General features: G+C 39.9%; 1 protein-coding gene across 3 annotated transcripts in view; it reads right to left on the bottom strand.

Annotated features, from left to right (window-relative positions):
- rps6ka1 (ribosomal protein S6 kinase a, polypeptide 1) overlaps positions 1-17,256 on the bottom strand; it is a 50,563-nt gene that overhangs the window by 32,984 nt on the left and 323 nt on the right. For 2 of the 3 annotated variants that reach the window (XM_034859316.1, XM_034859319.1), the window contains exon 2: positions 3,295-3,339. In XM_034859316.1, coding sequence (XP_034715207.1) covers positions 3,295-3,339 — 45 coding nt within the window. Of the gene's footprint in view, positions 1-3,294; positions 3,340-11,044; positions 11,662-17,256 lie in introns of those variants that run through there. The other variant, XM_034859321.1, reaches the window with a different exon arrangement.

Below are 17,256 nucleotides of genomic sequence, written 5' to 3' on the forward strand. Positions count from 1 at the left end.
CCAGAGAGTAAATTGTTGGGTTATATAATCCTTCTGCGACGAGACAGATCAGATGAGTACCCTCTCAGGTGAATGTGCTCTACTGTCTCAACGTCCCATAAATACATCTCACCAGAGGTCATTTGCTGTTAACAGCTCTTAAATCTAAACTTATATCTAAAAAAGATTGTATTTCTTTTTGTCATTTAAGGATGAGGGTCGCAAAAAAGCCTAAGAAATGTGCAATAAACCAGAGATGGCGGTTATAGTCTTTTCACCTCTAGTGCAGAGTGTACCCATTTTCTTCATTCTACTGTATTTCATTGTAATTTGAATTTCTTTGGGTTTTGACAAAACAAGCAGTTCAGAGAAAACATGCTCTCTGAAGCTTTAGTTTCCAAACTTTGTTTTGTGAACCCTTCTTATAAAGCAATATATCCTTGCAACCCAAGAGTTACTTTACCCTATCAGATTGTTTTAACAAAATGTTTATAAGCTTCAAGGTGTGAAACTATACAGTTTTCATATAAGGAATGCCAGTCTAAAAGATTACATCTTACATTAAATTGACAATCTCTCGTGGGGGTAACAACCCTCAGGATAAACCATTGGACTAAAGAGTCAAATTAATTGATGAAGAAAAAAAATATAACTTGCTTTTTACCTCACTTCCTCTGTCCTAAAACAGACAATAAAGGTCATGAAGGAAAAAAAGACAAGTCACAGGCTACTGTTCAGTTAAAACAGTAGCCTGCCAAGGTGCCTTACCTTCAGCTTTAGGTTAATGGCTCAGAAAAAGCATGGGAGGGACATAAGCGTTGCTGTTAGCAGAGTAATATTCTCTTGTGTATTCACCCATTTTTACAGCATGTGAAAGCGAGAGAGAAGCGTCTGCATAGAGAAGATGGCTTATTAGTGGTGTAGAGGTCATCTCCAGGGGCAGAGGACTGACTCAACCTTCAAAATCCCACACACGTACACATAGTCCTACCATATTGAAGTGACAATCACTTTACTGTATTAAAGTGTATTTCAGGTTCAAACTTTAGTTTACCCAGCAAGGGCAGACACTGTCCCCCTCCTCAGTCTCAATTGTTCCCTTTATCCCCTCCCCCTCTCTCACCATCCATTCTCTCTGTTAGGTCTACTGGAGCCAGGTAACTCCCATGGCTGGAGTAGATAACAGCAGCCATTATCAAATTCCCAGCATTTAAACAGCAACTCAACATCGATCGCCCTAGTGCCTGGTTACAACTGCCCTGCTCGCATCGGTGCCAGAATGGTCTAGAGACAACGTATCCACAACAGCCATGATCTGATGCCTCAGTGTGACATATTTTTCAAAATCCAACATCATATCATGCCATCTCACGCCATCGATCCTTTTGGTTGAGATCAATAAATTACATCTCCTATAGAATCACGAGCAGACAATCCCTAAACCCCTTTGAAGGTTGTCCTAATTAACAAGATGACATAACAGATCAGATTACTGAAATACTCCCCAATCAATTAGCACAACATGTTATGCACATAATTACAGCGCTACCCAGGCCTGAGCAATGATTAAACATAAATCGACTTATAGCAGAGTCATATTCTGATGATATGATTAGGGATTTACCAATCCAATAGGCTTGTATCAGCGGCAACCTTATTTTGCGGATCAGGTATCTGCCATGATGTGGCCAATCCAGTTTGTTTTTTTTCGTGTCATTTTTCAGTCACATTTATTTGGTCATGACAGGCAGCTAACTGTAGTGACACAGACAATCTCTGGCATCATGTTGAAGCCCGGGCCGTCTCTTCCTATTAGAAGAAACCAGGATTTATTTATTTATTTTATGGGATTTATAAAAAAGAGATTTTTTTGTTTTGTTTTTTAAACTGCTCTTATTCTTGACATCACTCTTTGGCTGAAGAGTTGGAACACATAACATCTGCTCATAGGATTAGTTAGTGCTACAGGTTACTAGAACTAACACTGATCTGAAAAAGACTATGCACCACAAATTTGGAATAAATGCACTGTACTTCGGAGCTTAATAATCTGGTCACAATGGGTCATATCAGAAATCTAGTCAAACTCCTGATTGGTTTTAGCTGTGACTTTTTAAAAACAAATTTAATTGACTTATTATTCATCATATATTTTGTAACAATCACAATTGATAGTATACATTTAGAATAGTTCCTATGTACTCAGGTCTCTCTCAAAATGTAGATCTCAATAGGATTTACTGACCTGGTCCTCTGTATCAGCAGATGAGATCAGTGGTTGTGTTAATGATTTGGAGCAAGTGGTAATAAAAACAAAAATAAGTTATAAAAGATTTTGGTTTTTATAATTTGATATGCAATTTTGCATAAATTTGGCAAATTATGTATCAATGTTAAAAAATATATCCATATCGATATCATGATATTTCCTAAGAAGCCTGTGTCTTTTTGCCCCGCCATTAGACATCAATGGCTTTGACCTGTGTGATGGCTCCTTTGATCAAAACCCCTCTTTCTCATCCAGCACACTCAGCTCTCCCTTAGTCACAGCACATTGTTCTGCACTGAAAGAAAAGACAAAATTGCTCTTCAGACTCTATATCCCTCGAGACCGAGGACAGAGAAAAAAAAGAAAGAGGCTAAGCGAAAAGGAACATTTCTGTCCTCTACTACACGGCTGGAGAGTAATAGTCGACAGGAGGAAACAGGCTCACGTTTCAGAGCGGGACAATAAAGCGTAGAGGCCAGCCAGGAGGCAGGAAAGGGCTGACTCAGTGTGTGTGTGTGTGTGTGTGTGTGTGTGTGTGTTTCTATATGCGAAAGCTTGCATGTATTTTCCTCTGTATAGTATGCTAACGGGAGTGTACAGACAGAGTGTTTAACACGATGGCCCTATTATATTAACCCAGACACATCACTATACACAAAGTAGCTTGACTGTCGCTCCATCAGCCCCACGCAGACAGTATTCAACACATTAAACTCTGGTTAGCTAATGCCCTTTGAGGGCTGTCAATGAATAAATCCATGCAAAGCCACACATATGCACAAACACAGAATGAGAACATGACAGCTTTCTTTTTCTCCTTTAATAGAGATGGAAATTACACAAAACTTTGCCCTTTGATGTAATTGTGCCTTCTGCTGCTCGCCTTTACAGAAAAAAAGCTCAAACAAAAGGCAAAGAATTTCATGCTGTGTCCAAATACTCAGTCTAATGTATTGGATGTTAGGCTGCGTGAATAGTGAGTCACATTTGTTGTGTATGTATTTGTGTATCTATATTTGTGTGTCTGTTGCAGAGATGCCATGTACCTTGACAGCAGGTGTGACTCCATCCTCAGCAATGCTCTGCCCATTCTGTCAAGAAAGCAGATGCAAGAAACAGTTAGTGTGATAGTGAGTGCATATATTATACTCTGTGTGTGTGTGTGTGTGTGTGTGTGAGAAAAAACAGTCACAGAAAGAGAGGAAGAGAGAATATTTGCAAGACTGTGTGGGTGGCAACAGTCCACTGTATCCAGCACTTTGCTCTTCAGTAGGCAAACCTAACAATCTAGGGCTGACACACAAATGCACATCCTTCATCTGTTCCCCAGTAGGTAAGTCTGGCAGAAAAGGGTAATCATTGTTATTTACAAAACTATGGCTCGCTGAAGGCTATTTGGGAAATCAACATTCAGAAGAAGTGGGTGGCTAACGTTAAACATACAATTGGATTTCAGTCAGATTACAGGATTAGATGGGTGTATCATTCTGTTGCATTCAATGATAAAAAGGAGAATGATAAGCAAGAGGTTAGAGGTTATTATCTGAGACACCTGTAATATACTTATTAAAAAGCAGGGGCCATTAGGACCACTTGTTATTGTCCATGTAAAGTCTACACAGGAACAAAAAAATAACCTAAGTAAGATAGGTTGTCTAGCTGACTCGTGGCATTTATACACTCAGGATCCCTGAACTTCACATTTTGGACAATAGGAGTGTTTTATTTTTGACTATATACTTTGGACTAGTGATAGGCCGAGATTATTGGCAGGCCGATCTATCGCCCGATTTTTGCGTTTTTACGTGTATTGGCATCAGCCGATACGTGGCTGCTGCGTTCGACGATAGTTTTCTCCCGGCATTATTTACAGACAGGCGTCCACAGGCAGCTCTGTGCTGCTGGAGACGCTGCAGTTCACATGCAGACCATGCACTGCCCCTCCATCATCCTTCAATGGCTACTTTTCAGGTTTATTGTGTTCTTAAATTATTTAAATGTGTTGACAAAGGACATTTTGTGATGACCTGATTATATCTGTCTTATAATATGTCAGCAAGCAATGCATCATCAAGGCTGTGTTGTAGATGTTGATGAAAGCCTTTTACCCTTGCAAAGTTAAACATATGCAGCATCCATCCATATGATGCACATTGCACACATAATTTGGGTGATATGAATATAAGAGGATTGCAAAAGTGACACTGATCTGAGTTTTTGTTTATCATTTTTAAAGAAATGGCAGGGCAGATTCTGAAAACAAATCCAGTGTGGCAGGGCATTTTAAGATGTAAATTGAGGGAGCAAAAGCAGTATTGGCTTAAGAAAATCAGCAGCTCGTTTTGGTCCTTGGCTGAGGCTGATGAAGAAAAAGAAAAAAAGAAAATCAACATCGGCACTAAAAACTCACAGTATTTTACAATTATTATTATTATTATTATTATTATACGGTTTATTATATTGGTCGATCCCCACCCTGGACCACAGGTTGTTTACTCGAGAAGTTTGCTTTCTGACTGGAAACTGCTTTCTAACTCAGGTGAAGTGCAGAGAACCAAGTCCTAGGTCCATCTGTCAACCACATATTGGAAGTCGAATGCAGTTATTGATTGAGTGTGTCAAATTATGACTAGTAAAATAACATATATTATCAGACATGGTGTTAAGTTAGATGATGTGCATATAATTTGATGGGTCCCAATTTAGTTTGTTTTTATATCTAAAAAATTGAACATGTTGCAAGGTAACAGTTTATCACTGTCTGCCATTAGTAGGACTAATAATACAATTAGAAGTGTCTCATATCTTCCATTCTTACAAATTGTGTTTTCTAGAACTTTAGAAACAAAAGAGAAATGTCAAACTCAATCCTTAGTCCCTGGTATGGGTCAAGCTAAAAAATAAAAATAAAAAAAAAACACAGGATCCTACACTATCCATAATGCAACTTAGTGGAGTCTTTCATCAATCCCTTCCTGTTCTAAATGATCATGCTTTTCAAACTTCAATTCTCCAGTATGTAATGCAAACATTTTCTGGTAACAATATGTACCAGCCAAGGTTAAAAAAAAAAAAAAAAAAAAAAGAGTATTTTTCTCAGACTTGACAAAGTCCCTTCAGAGCCACAGAAGCCTACAAAACAATTGTTTTCACAGGCTGACTACTCCCTGTGGAAAGTACATTGACCATTACATGTTAACTTGTTGGATTGGGCTTTTAATGATGTATAGTGGTGTACCTCTGAAACATGTGAAAATAAATCTAAAATAATAACTGACCCTTTCAATGAATAAAGAAACACTCTTGGGTCAAGTATTTTGTGTGAAAACACTCTAAATGACTACACCCCTGCTTTTTGCTTTGTTTTTCCAATACAGAGGAAACCGGGGTTGTTCACTTCCTCCATGCCCTCTTCCTTTAGACTGCACAAAATACAACGACAAGCAGTGGCCTTAACAATCACACTAAACAAAAAGGCTACACAGTGCAAGACAAAAAAGGAAGCAAAGGCAGGGACAAGAGAGCTGTGCTAAGCTTATGGATATTGAAGAAACACTTCTGAACAGAAAGAACAGACTCTAGAACTAATTTAGGTTGCTGGAAAGCCTCACAATACATTGTGTGCTGAGAGATTGGATGCTTTTGGCAACTGGATTGACTTCCTTATTTGCTGCTTTCTAGCAACAACCAACAGTTATAAGATGGATGGGTGCTACAACCCAGCCATTTTTACAGACCAACAGTTCATCTGGTTGGACTTTAATCACCATCTTAAGGGAGGCAATTTAATTTTACCAAACTGTGCCAGTCATAAAAGATGTAATATGAGGTGGCAGGAGAAATGAAAACAATTAACCGGCCAAGTGCAGTTCGAAGTCAAAGACAGATGTGTTTTAGAAGTCGTAATCTTAAAGAGGAAACCAAGAGGAAGTGCAGTGTTTGCTGTTTGTTTAGATGGGCTTTGCAGACAAATTTAATCTCAAAAGTAAAATTTTCTCACTTTTTCCTTCCTTTTATCCCTTATGCCATCAGTTAGATGTGTGTGGTGGGCTTTGTTTAAGCTAGTGGTGAAGACCAGTGGTGGGAATCCTAAGTGAGTGAGTATAACTGTCTGTCTCTGTGTGTGTGGTCAACAATGCCTCCCCTACCCTTGCCGCTCAACACATTTCAACCTCATTAGCTTTGCATGGCTGATTCAAGTGGCCCAGTTAATGGTGCGTTCCCTCCCCTGGGCTTCCTCAACACACACACACGCGCACACACACACACACACACACACACAGGTAAAACAATACAAGATGCACACAAGTTCAGTGAAGATATTTCCAGGCCACGTAGCCGACCAACCTATTAAGACTGCCAGAGCCAGAACTTTTAATTTCTCATAGGACTCATATATAATAAAGCAAAGTAAACAAGCTCAGAGCACTCATGCCGTGTGCGTTTGATAGATAAATCTGCGCGTTAGCATTGTGATTACAGCACCCCTGCCCTGTAACTAGGCAACTAAGAAACACAGAAACCATTCTTTTATCTGTTCCTGTAATCCTAACTGACTATATTTCTTGTAAGCTCACCTGCGCACCTGAGTGAGTATTGACAACAGGTCACATTACTAATGTCCTCTTTTGGTCAATGCCAGAAAATGCCACCATACAGTCTTAGCTCGACTGACAGGTTAACTAAACTTTAACTCTCAAAGTCAAAAGAAATATGGACTCACTTAGTCAGGAAACCTAACAAGCAAATGGGTTTGTTATCACATGCCCACCCAGCCCTGCTCAGGTGTTCAACAGGTCACACCCAGATTAGCTGCAGATAAGCATAAGCACATGAACGCACACACTAAGCAAAGCATGAATGTGAACTGAACTTTAACATGCACACACTTACTCAACATACTCAAGTGTGCCTCTTCTGACCACGCCTGGCTTGCAAACAAGGCACACATTCCATAGGTTAACCCTACTTTCTCCTCTACACTGCCCGTTAGGTAATAACCGAAGAAACACATCTCCCTCTCCACCATCTGGGCTTGTTCAATCCTGCGCTTTACATCCGTTTTTTTTGGTTTGCTCTGTCTTGTCTCCACTTTCTAAAATGATGAGGAAATATAATTCCAATCTTATTCTCAGATGTGAGGAGCGTATACAAAAGTTATGATAGTGTCAATGGAGTTATGACTTTAAGTCTCAATTGGTGTACTCGGGTCCAGGTGCGGCCCGGAATACAATTTGATCCAGAATAGGAACTCAATTTCAAATAGGAGTTCAGAGCAGTTAAAGTAAATGGTATTTCAGTTTGAAGCGTAGAAAAGACAAGGGAGGCTGACAGTGAAGATAATGCATTTAAGAATGTGCATACAAAAATTGAAAAAAAACAGTAGCCATTGTGAAGAGTGGCGACCAAACAACAATCTTGAACAAAACACAGGTTGGAACCACTAAACTAAACCAGCTAAGTGTATCTTTTGAAAACAAGCAGAAAAAACAGTCAAATCAAAGATGCAGCCAAAGCGGACAAAATAATCAACATTTTGAACTAGAAGCAAAAAAGCAGCAAGGCTTAGTTACAAAATAAAAAGGTCATTTTTCCAAAATTAGACATTTTTGTGCTTTACGTAAAACATAGTTCTTGAGCTTTAAGAACCTAAATTTGACGTTCCTAAATCCACCGCTCCTGGCCCTCTGACAATGTGGAACTTAGACCTCTTCGACTTACATTAGAGTTCCCCCACTTTAAGCTATAGTAAGCATAATGATTTAGCTGCGCTATCATTACCTCCGCCAAGGAAGTCATGTTTTGGGCTTGTTTTGTCTATCTATCTGTCAGAATGATTACGGAAAAAACCTACTGGCCAGATTTTGATGAACGGTTCCAAGGAAGAACCCTGCAATTTTGGAGCGAATTCAAATCCCGGCATGGATACACCAATTATTTTTCCCTTGCGTTAAAGATGCAACATTGGGCACTTGTGCTGCATTAATGTGGTGTCAGAATAATCAGAAATATTTGTTCCCAACTGGGAAAATCCACACTTAACATTTTTATATGGGGCATGTCTTGATGGAGGTCTGTGCTCTCTGAGTGCCCTTGTAGTTATATATTTTTCATATTTTCAAGATCACCCAAGTGTGAATCAATGAAATAAGAATGATTCTTTAATAAGAGTCAAAAGGCTTAAAGGACACTGACAGAAGCATGATTTGAGTCTTTTGGAGGACCTTCACTAACATAGTAATGACAGTGGCCAAAGCAGGTGGCAGTGATTCAATTGAGACATGAAGGGGATGATTTATTGAAGTGCTGGTATCAGAAATGATTCACTGAGAAGTTAATTTATAACATATGGCTTGGTGATGAATAAAAAGGGCTTAATCAAAAAAAATATTTTTGAATGGCTCTCTTTGCACATTGCTTGAGTGTTTGCTTTGACACAGCTTTGAGCACAAAAGCCAGTAAATCTGATCTCCATTGAGAACACCTTCCAAAAACAAATACTCACATAATGAGGGATGAGCCCATGAATTCTCATGTGCTGCCATTCCACAGCAAGTCACTTTGTGAGATTTGTGCAGATGAGAATGATGTCTTTATGATATCCTTTATTTTCCAAATCAGCCCCAAAAAAAAAACAGTGTCTCTCTGTGTCTGTCCCATCTGTCTATGACAAGCAGACCCTTTGTCATGCCTCCCATTTGACTCTTCCAACATGTTCACTGGCATGGCCTCCAGTTTCACTCGCTCTTTCTGCTTAATCAATCTGAGCCCTGAGCTGTCTCGCTCTGCCATCAGGAACCAAAGTGTGCAGCCGGCTGGTAGGTTGGTGGTGACAGAGATGAATGGCACAGATCCCACTCTGACTGGCAATGAGTGACTGGTGCGATCAAATCAATTATAGATACTTGGGGGGCGGGAAGGGGGGGGGACATGAGATGACTATAAAAAAATGTATCCTTACAATATATACAGATAAGCTGATATTCACACACATTTATTGTACTTCTGGCAATGTTTTTACAAATTTGGTTATGAGCGACTTGCGTCTACTGCACGTACCAAAGGCAGGGTACTGTTTTTACAGTATTAAACTTCTCACTCTTCACAGGCTCAGCACCACCATCTGTTCAGCTGTGATGATAGGCTACTCAGCCAACTCATGTGCTGCAGAATTCTGTAAATAGTGGAGTCTTCAGGACAAACTAAGTCACTGTTACTAAAAAAGGGCTCCTTTCTGCAATAGTTGCAGATGGTTGGAAATAGCTCTTCCATTCATCATAAGCACCGCTGCACCATTAATAACATTACACTGCTCTACAATTAATTGCATCTGCAAGTGCACAATAAATAAGGTCTACTTCCTCAATAGTGGTAGTACTATTCTAATTAAATTGCAAAGCTTAATTAGTCAAGACTCATTACCTTGTCTTTCATGAATCAAGTTTAATTAGCAAAATCAGTTTGTGAGAATAAGGATTTTTGACTTTATTTCTGGCAAATAATAATCCTACTGATCACTCGTAAAGCTGAGTGAAGACATGGTGTAATATGGTGAACAGAGCTATTAGTCAGTGAGATCAGACACACAAAACATCTAACAGGCTCGCTTCACCTGCTTAGTTGTCTGACCAGTTTTAAAAAGGCTTTTCTTTCAGCTAGATGACTACAGCTAGCATATTGTAAATACCAGTGTAGCCTAACGTGACACCGGTTGCGTCCACACACACCATGGCATTACCATAATGTGATAGTTGCATATTCAGTAAGCAAACAGTCTGTTCAAGAGGCAATTGAAGAGTTCATGAATAATGATGCTACTTCAGAATAATGGGTGTCTCTTTCTCTCTCTCTCTCTCTCTCTCTCTAACATAAACTCTTTATAAGAATCCACGCTAAACAGTATCATCCTCTGCCTGCTGTGTAGTATTCTGACACTTCCCACAAGATAGATCAATTAAAACACACACCGATACTGTGTAGCATGAAATTGGAGGCACAAGTGTGGGTTTAGATTAAACTGTAAAACATTAGCAAGAATTAAAAAAAGGAAAAATATACTCCAACTTTACATTGTACATTATTGAATTATAAATTTAACTTGAATGTTCTACATGAGCCAAGAAGAGTTTCTCTGAATCTTTTTTGTGATGCCATGTGTGAGAACAGACTTTAACCACTCTATAAACCACTTGTGAAAGTGACATACAGTGAGGATCAGAACGATTTCCTTCAGATTACAGACTGGTCTTCTCTCTCGTGCAGAGCTTTGAAATGGAATTGCTCAAGAGCTTCAGCAGTACGAGAAAGTGAATTATTTCTAATTTGAGCTCTGAAAGCTATCTTTGGGACCAAGTGAAAACTCTCACATGAATAGGTCATAATGAAACACGTCCCTATTGGTTAAGACGGCCAATCATAACATAGCCCTGCATGATTGTCTCCAAAGAGCTGTGTAGGATGTACGTGGCAGACAGACATGGACTGCCTGTCCATCCATCAAATGTTGACTTGCCACGGTTGAAAAAATATATATTAAAAAAACAGAATCATACTTTATTTACACTGGACATACATTATGAATTATGTATTAGGTCTATTCACTGCCAGCTTTGCATGTAGGCTATAGTTTAACATAACTTTCTAGAAAGTGGTGACTGAACACCTTGAACTGAGGGCTAATATGTGTTCACACCTTGTGCGCCATTTTACCTTAACCAAACAAAGTTAATTGAATTAAAAAGAAAGCGGTTAAACAATGCATGCAAAATAGAGTCGACATATTTCACCTCGCATTACCTCCGTTTCCAGCTGCAATAGTTCCATAGTGGGCCATGGCTCTGCGATCTGAGCAAGAGGCATGTTCTCAGGATTTTTTGTTTCCCTCTCAGCTGCTCAAGTACGAATTCGGTCTCCCTAGATCTCGTCGGTGCCGCTTGTGCACTTTACCGAGAAGCTCCTCGGGTCCAAAGTCCAGGTGGGGTAGATTTATCAGCACTTTGCTCTCTGCGGCTCGGGGAAGAAGACGTTGCAAGCTCAACCAAGAGCTTTACAAACAATTGTAATCCCTTGATTTGACTCCGGCGGCTGCCCACTTGTGTGTATTTGTTGGAAGTGATAATCCAGCTGAAAACCCCATAAACACCAAACAAACCCTCTTGTCCCTTTAGGTACACGCAGTGGCTTGTCGTGATTTGGGTTTGGCGGGCGGGAGAGCAGAGGAGAGCCCAACAGTGGGGTCCTTTAACAGGGCTGGGAGTTTAATGCCAACTGAAGGAATTAGCCAGAGTCCGTGCTGTCTTTGCAATCGACGCCGTATCAGATCTTGTCAGCTTCCACCCCGTGCACTTGTGATTTCTCCCGGTTCCCAACCGTGTGCGACGCGCGCTGACACCCCAGTGTGGCTCTGTAGTACTGAGCAGGCTCCAGCTCGAGCTGCTATTGGCGGACTCCTGTAGGGTTTTATCCAGCCCCCTTTTCTACTTGTTCCGCCCAGGTCTGACCGTGCCATCATCTGGCGGAAAGATGAACTGCAAATACGTAATGCAGACTTAGCCTGGGATTTATGAACGGCATGCTGTCTTTGATGCTTGTGGTGCAGCAGGTGCATCAGAGGAGTAAAGGGGATCCTCTGCGTTCAGTGGAAAACCTCTCAATCAGTTAGTGAATCGAAATGAATGGCAGCCCAAGAGAGCAATGTGGCTGAATAAATGTGTAGGCCTCCTGTAAACTGACAATGGATGGATTTGCAGGGCAAAGCAGAGTGTGCAACTGACTTTTTATGTCAGCTTTTAACTAAACTACAATATGTTTTGGATGCTATGAGAATGTTTTAGTGCACAATGTCTTTAGTCCCACATCACAACTTCCTATAGGTCTAAAAACATCACACAGGATGTTGCAAAGAGTTACATAACATACCGACAGATTACACAATCAATACAATGTAAAGACTCAAAGAGGCTAGAATTTGGGTCGTGGCTACATTGCTGCTTGATTCTGTCCGGACATTACATTGATGAAGCACACTTTCCATTGACAACAGCTCTTGTAATAGTCATTGTAATTCTCAGTAATGTAATACAGCACATCCACCCTGCAACACTTTTATGCTTCATTCACTGCTGAGTGGATTTTGCTGTTGGCCAGCTTTGGTTACTATTGGCAACTGAAGGGCATCAAACAGCCCAGCCGTAGATGGATCAGGCACATTTTTGATTGAAATTAAGATCATAAAGGCATGGCATTTTATGTGGGGGGAAATTAAGATGCATTGGTATGATGTGGTCTTTTGATGGGCATGTTGTTTACACATAATGCAAAATGCTGCTGCAACATTGATGAAGCCGTTTAAATCATGTCGAGCTGCATATTCCAGTGTGAGCTTTTTGACAGGTTAGATCTAAATGTCCTATCTTATTGTAATTGCATATACTGTTCTTGACACATCTGCTGCTTTTGGACTTTGCATCCAAGCTGTCAACACGATTACAACACAGAGGAGAAGGGTTATCCATCCCACTCACATTGTATGTAAAATTCAAAGTCACTGCCCTCTCAAAACTTACATTAACCAATTCATCTTGATGATGGATAAGCAGCTGCTAAGGGCACACTCATGACACCTCATAATGCTATATTAATGGTATTTAGTGCAGCCGTGTGATCGTTGCTGTTTATTTTTTTTTTTAATCATCTAGGTCTCTTTCCTCTAATTTTTCCCTGCCACTCACATTTCTTACTATTTATAGCTCCTCCTGTAGGATATGAAGTATTTGAAGGGTGTACTAAAGACAATTCACGGGAATAGCTAACAGAAGATGATCCTGAAGGGTGAAAAGTCTTTCTAAGAGGCCTGGGAGTGGGGAGGGTGAGCCCTTTTTAACAATGATACTTTACAAAAATCAATGCATTGTAAGGTAAGGGGCTAGTGCCTAGACACAGAAACAGACAACCTATCAGAAAGTCCATGGATCTTGATTGACATGTTAACATTGTGGCTGGTGAATAGATGTGATGTGCATTGCTATTCTGACTGCAGGGAATCTCTTGTCTTGTGACATCACAGGTGACAGCGATGACTCAGAGGTGTCTCCTGTTTAGAATCAGAGACTACAGGGATACCCTACCCCCCACCTTCGTCTAGACAAGAAGCATCATGGGTAATATGAGTCAGTCCCGCTTGCTGTGCATGTGCAAGGAGCAAAATGCCACTCTGAATTGTTGGTGTACGGACGCAGGAGGGTAGTGTTCCGGGCTGGGACTGAGTAGATGGCAGATTTGATCCCCAAACGACAGACTGCAGACTGATGCAGAAATTTGACACTACTGTTTAACCTAATTTTCAATTCTAGATGAAACCACAGAGGTGGAGGAAATGGAAAACGATGTGTAGCGCGCAGAAGGAGAAACAGTGCATCATAAAATGTGTGTGTATGTATGTAGCACTACACAGTGCAATTAAAAGGGAAATACTTGCATACTCCAGCAGCTGGTTCTTTTTATCTACGTATTCATGTTCTGTGAATTTCCTGTTTACTTTCTCTGTGTAGTCTTTCTCTGCCTTCTCCTTTATTTCTGCATCTGATTTCCCTACACTATTTTTTTTCTGATTTTCATCTGGGATATATACTAGTCATAGTAGGGTTTCCTTGCTCGCTGCACTTACTTGATTGGGTGAAAGAAATTTAATTTACATAAAACTCCTTGAATGTCCATACCAATAGCCTACCTTCTTTATGGTAATGCCTTTGAAGTATGCACCAAATTTTAAAAAGAGATCCCAGTGTATGCATGTGTGTGTATGTTGCAACTACCTTAAATATAGCACAGTTTTTATGTTTATATTCTGATTTACATTCCCTTTCCTATCCTTGCATCTAATAGATCCGAATAGAGTCCATGCACCAGGCAAAGTGCTTAGTTAATCAAAGAGATTCATTTGTTAATGCTACACATTTTTCTGGAATTTGGGGTGGTATTTTGTGTCTCTGGTGCTTCAACATGCATACAAACTTGAGGAAAAAACTATCCATGCTGTTTTGAGTGAAATACAGGTTTCTGAATGTCCTCTGCTCTTCAGTAGATTTCTATGTCACTAGCCAAGACGAGGTGACTAATCGGGGCACATGCTAGTGCTAGCATGCTAGCTCGTTCTTAATGGCAAAACACTGCTACAACACACATTAGTTCACCATAATCTACAAAAGAACTACTTCCATGTCCCTGTTCTGCAGGTGTTCCACAAGTGCGCCCTAATTTAGAAGAAGTCTCCCGGCTAATCCTGCCTTGTACTGACCAAAGTTGGAGAAAGAGTTATCTAGCTGATGTCATCTTAAGTAGCTACTGCTCATGTGCAACTTCCAACATAATACATCCCATCTACAGTGCAGTTAAACACAGCCTTTAAAGACTGACTGGAATGTTTTTTTAGTTGAGAAAAAATCTAAAAAACTAAAATACAGTAAACATAATCTTACTTCACAGTATGAATGTAATACTCTGGGTGTGTCAGGTTTCCACACCAGCTTTTGGACCTTTTATAATAATTCGTCCTTAGCCTAGCTCATATCTGCAGTGCAAGAATCAATGCCAAGGTGCTGCAGCATAGAACAATTTAATTAGCTGCTCAACGGTGGAGCAAGGGTAATTGTCCAATCTCTGCTGATAGGAGTAGATGGCATTTTAATGGTTCAAAGTTGTCTCTGTGCAATTCAGAGTTAATGAACAGGTATACTTATTGTGCTTCAAACATCAGTGGAAATATCATTTGTGCCATAAATGGCTGTGTGGTTGCAGATGGACCGGGAGGGGATTATTGACCGGTAATAGAAACAAAGAGAAAGGGAAAGAGGCTAGTTACACAATTCTCCAATGTTGGTTTTTAATTAAAGTCTTGTTTCTTTTTGTTGTCAACACGCTGTTCTTCTAGTAACAGCTCCCAATGCTGAACAGAGCCTGCTGAATACATCTTAAGACTGTAGTAATGGGTGTGCTGTCAAGCAAAAACAGCAAGCAACAAGTTGAGGCTTGAATTTGTATCTCTGGTATTTGGGCTTGGCAAAAAGGTGGGCCAAGGTCTAAATAGAGAACCACCTCTAAGACCAAGTTCAGCACAAACAAGCTACAGCAACACATCATTGTGTTATTGAGTTTCAGATGAGAGATGGAACCAGCCATTTTAAATGTTTTGGAACATTCAAAGTCAATAAGTATTTGAGGAGATATTTTGTTGTTGTTCAGGCTGGAATATAAGAAAAGAAAAAGAGCAGCCTGAACTAAATAATGTGCCACAAACATGCTGCTATCACTGGAACAGTGCCACTGCAGTAAACTGGACAAGAGCAAAACTGCAAAACTGTTGGTTTTCCATTATAAGACCAGCCTTTGTTTGTCAGTCTAGTGAGCCGATGTCTTACGCTCAGGCTCAGTTATTTTTCTTTCAGCAGACAGCATCTTGACTCAACAGAAGATCAATAGTTAGTCAATCAGAAGTCAAAATGACCAAAACCCTTTTCCACTATTCAATCTACATTTTTTTTGTTTAGATTTTTACATTGAAATACACTTATCCATGACTGTTGGTGAATGATGTAAAGCATATACAGAATCAGACAGCACGTTTCAACTTTTACGCTTTAAGTCAAACCATTTAAGCAGCTATGAATTAAGAGGCTATCTCACATGAACCATTGTTCTGCAAACACAAATTGCAAAACTAGGATTTTTTATGCAGCCCAACTGATTTTCTGTAAATATTTGAAAATATTTGCATAACGCGTGTACACCACACATGGGGACACCATGCCATTTAATTTCTGGCCCACATAAAAATTGGACTTTTCCCCTTCCTCTGTCCCTTTCTCTTGGTTCAAAGAGAATAACAGCAGGGGGTGCCAGATATCGGAGGGCAACTCTTTCTTGACTACAGCCTTTTCATCAGGCGCTGCCCTTTACTTGAATGGAAACATTCAACTGCAGATTTGTTGGGTGTAGTGTGGTTTATACCAGGAGGAACTAACAATCATTTCCCAGTGTAGCTCACGTTCACATAAGTCCTTAAGGATGCTAGACTTGATGTGATGAGCATGAATGGAGAAAACACTGCTTCAAAAGTGTTGAAAAGTAGCATTTTGATTAACTATACACATTAGGTGGACACTGTTGTTATGACTCACCATCATTTTTAAGATTAAAAGCACAATAGGCTAATATTCAATTTTATGGCTGTAATCATTCATCATAATACCAACTTTAAACCACAGAGCCAGGGATTTCTTGGCTTATTGTGTGTGTGTGTATGTTTGTGTGTGTGTGTGTGTGTTTATTTGTTATGGATAAATAATTCATAAATAAATTCCTTCAGTATGATATGATCATTGATCATAATCATCACGCTATGTAATTAAGCAAGAAGAAATGTTCATGTTTTTTCTTTTTAAGTATTAGAGCCCAGATGTCACCACAGTTCAAAGGCTAAAATAGAGAACACTTCCGCTCAATTCCCAGGAGAGCAGCCTAGCCAGTGGACTAGGAAAAGAGGATTATGTTTGCTGGTCTGGAAAACAAGTTATTTATCCCCTTAGGTCTTATGACAACCATTCGTTTGAAGGGGAACTAAGTGTATTTTTCTTTTAGGGGATCATAATTGTGTCCTATGTTATAATATCTTTACATATAATATCTTGTTTTTGTCCTACAAATAAGCTGCATTATAACGCAATCAAATGCAGACTCACACTTAAGAATGACCGCAGGGTTAATGAGGACCTTTATGTTAATATAGTAGCAGTATTACAGGGTTATACTGCATTACTCCATACATGTACAGGTGTTGCTGTTATGTCCACCGCTTGCCTACATAGTCCACGCACTGCTGTGAAAATGTCATGTGCCTTACGCCTTTTCCGTGCGCGTGACGCAATTGTGTATGAAAGTAAAACTATGAGGGACGTTAAGAAGCCTTAAAGCTGCAGCACCTTCCACACACGCACTATTCCTCCAGGTAAGGA

This window comes from Etheostoma cragini, chromosome 20 (genome assembly GCF_013103735.1).
Source record: "Etheostoma cragini isolate CJK2018 chromosome 20, CSU_Ecrag_1.0, whole genome shotgun sequence".
In the NCBI taxonomy this organism is placed as follows: domain Eukaryota; kingdom Metazoa; phylum Chordata; class Actinopteri; order Perciformes; family Percidae; genus Etheostoma; species Etheostoma cragini.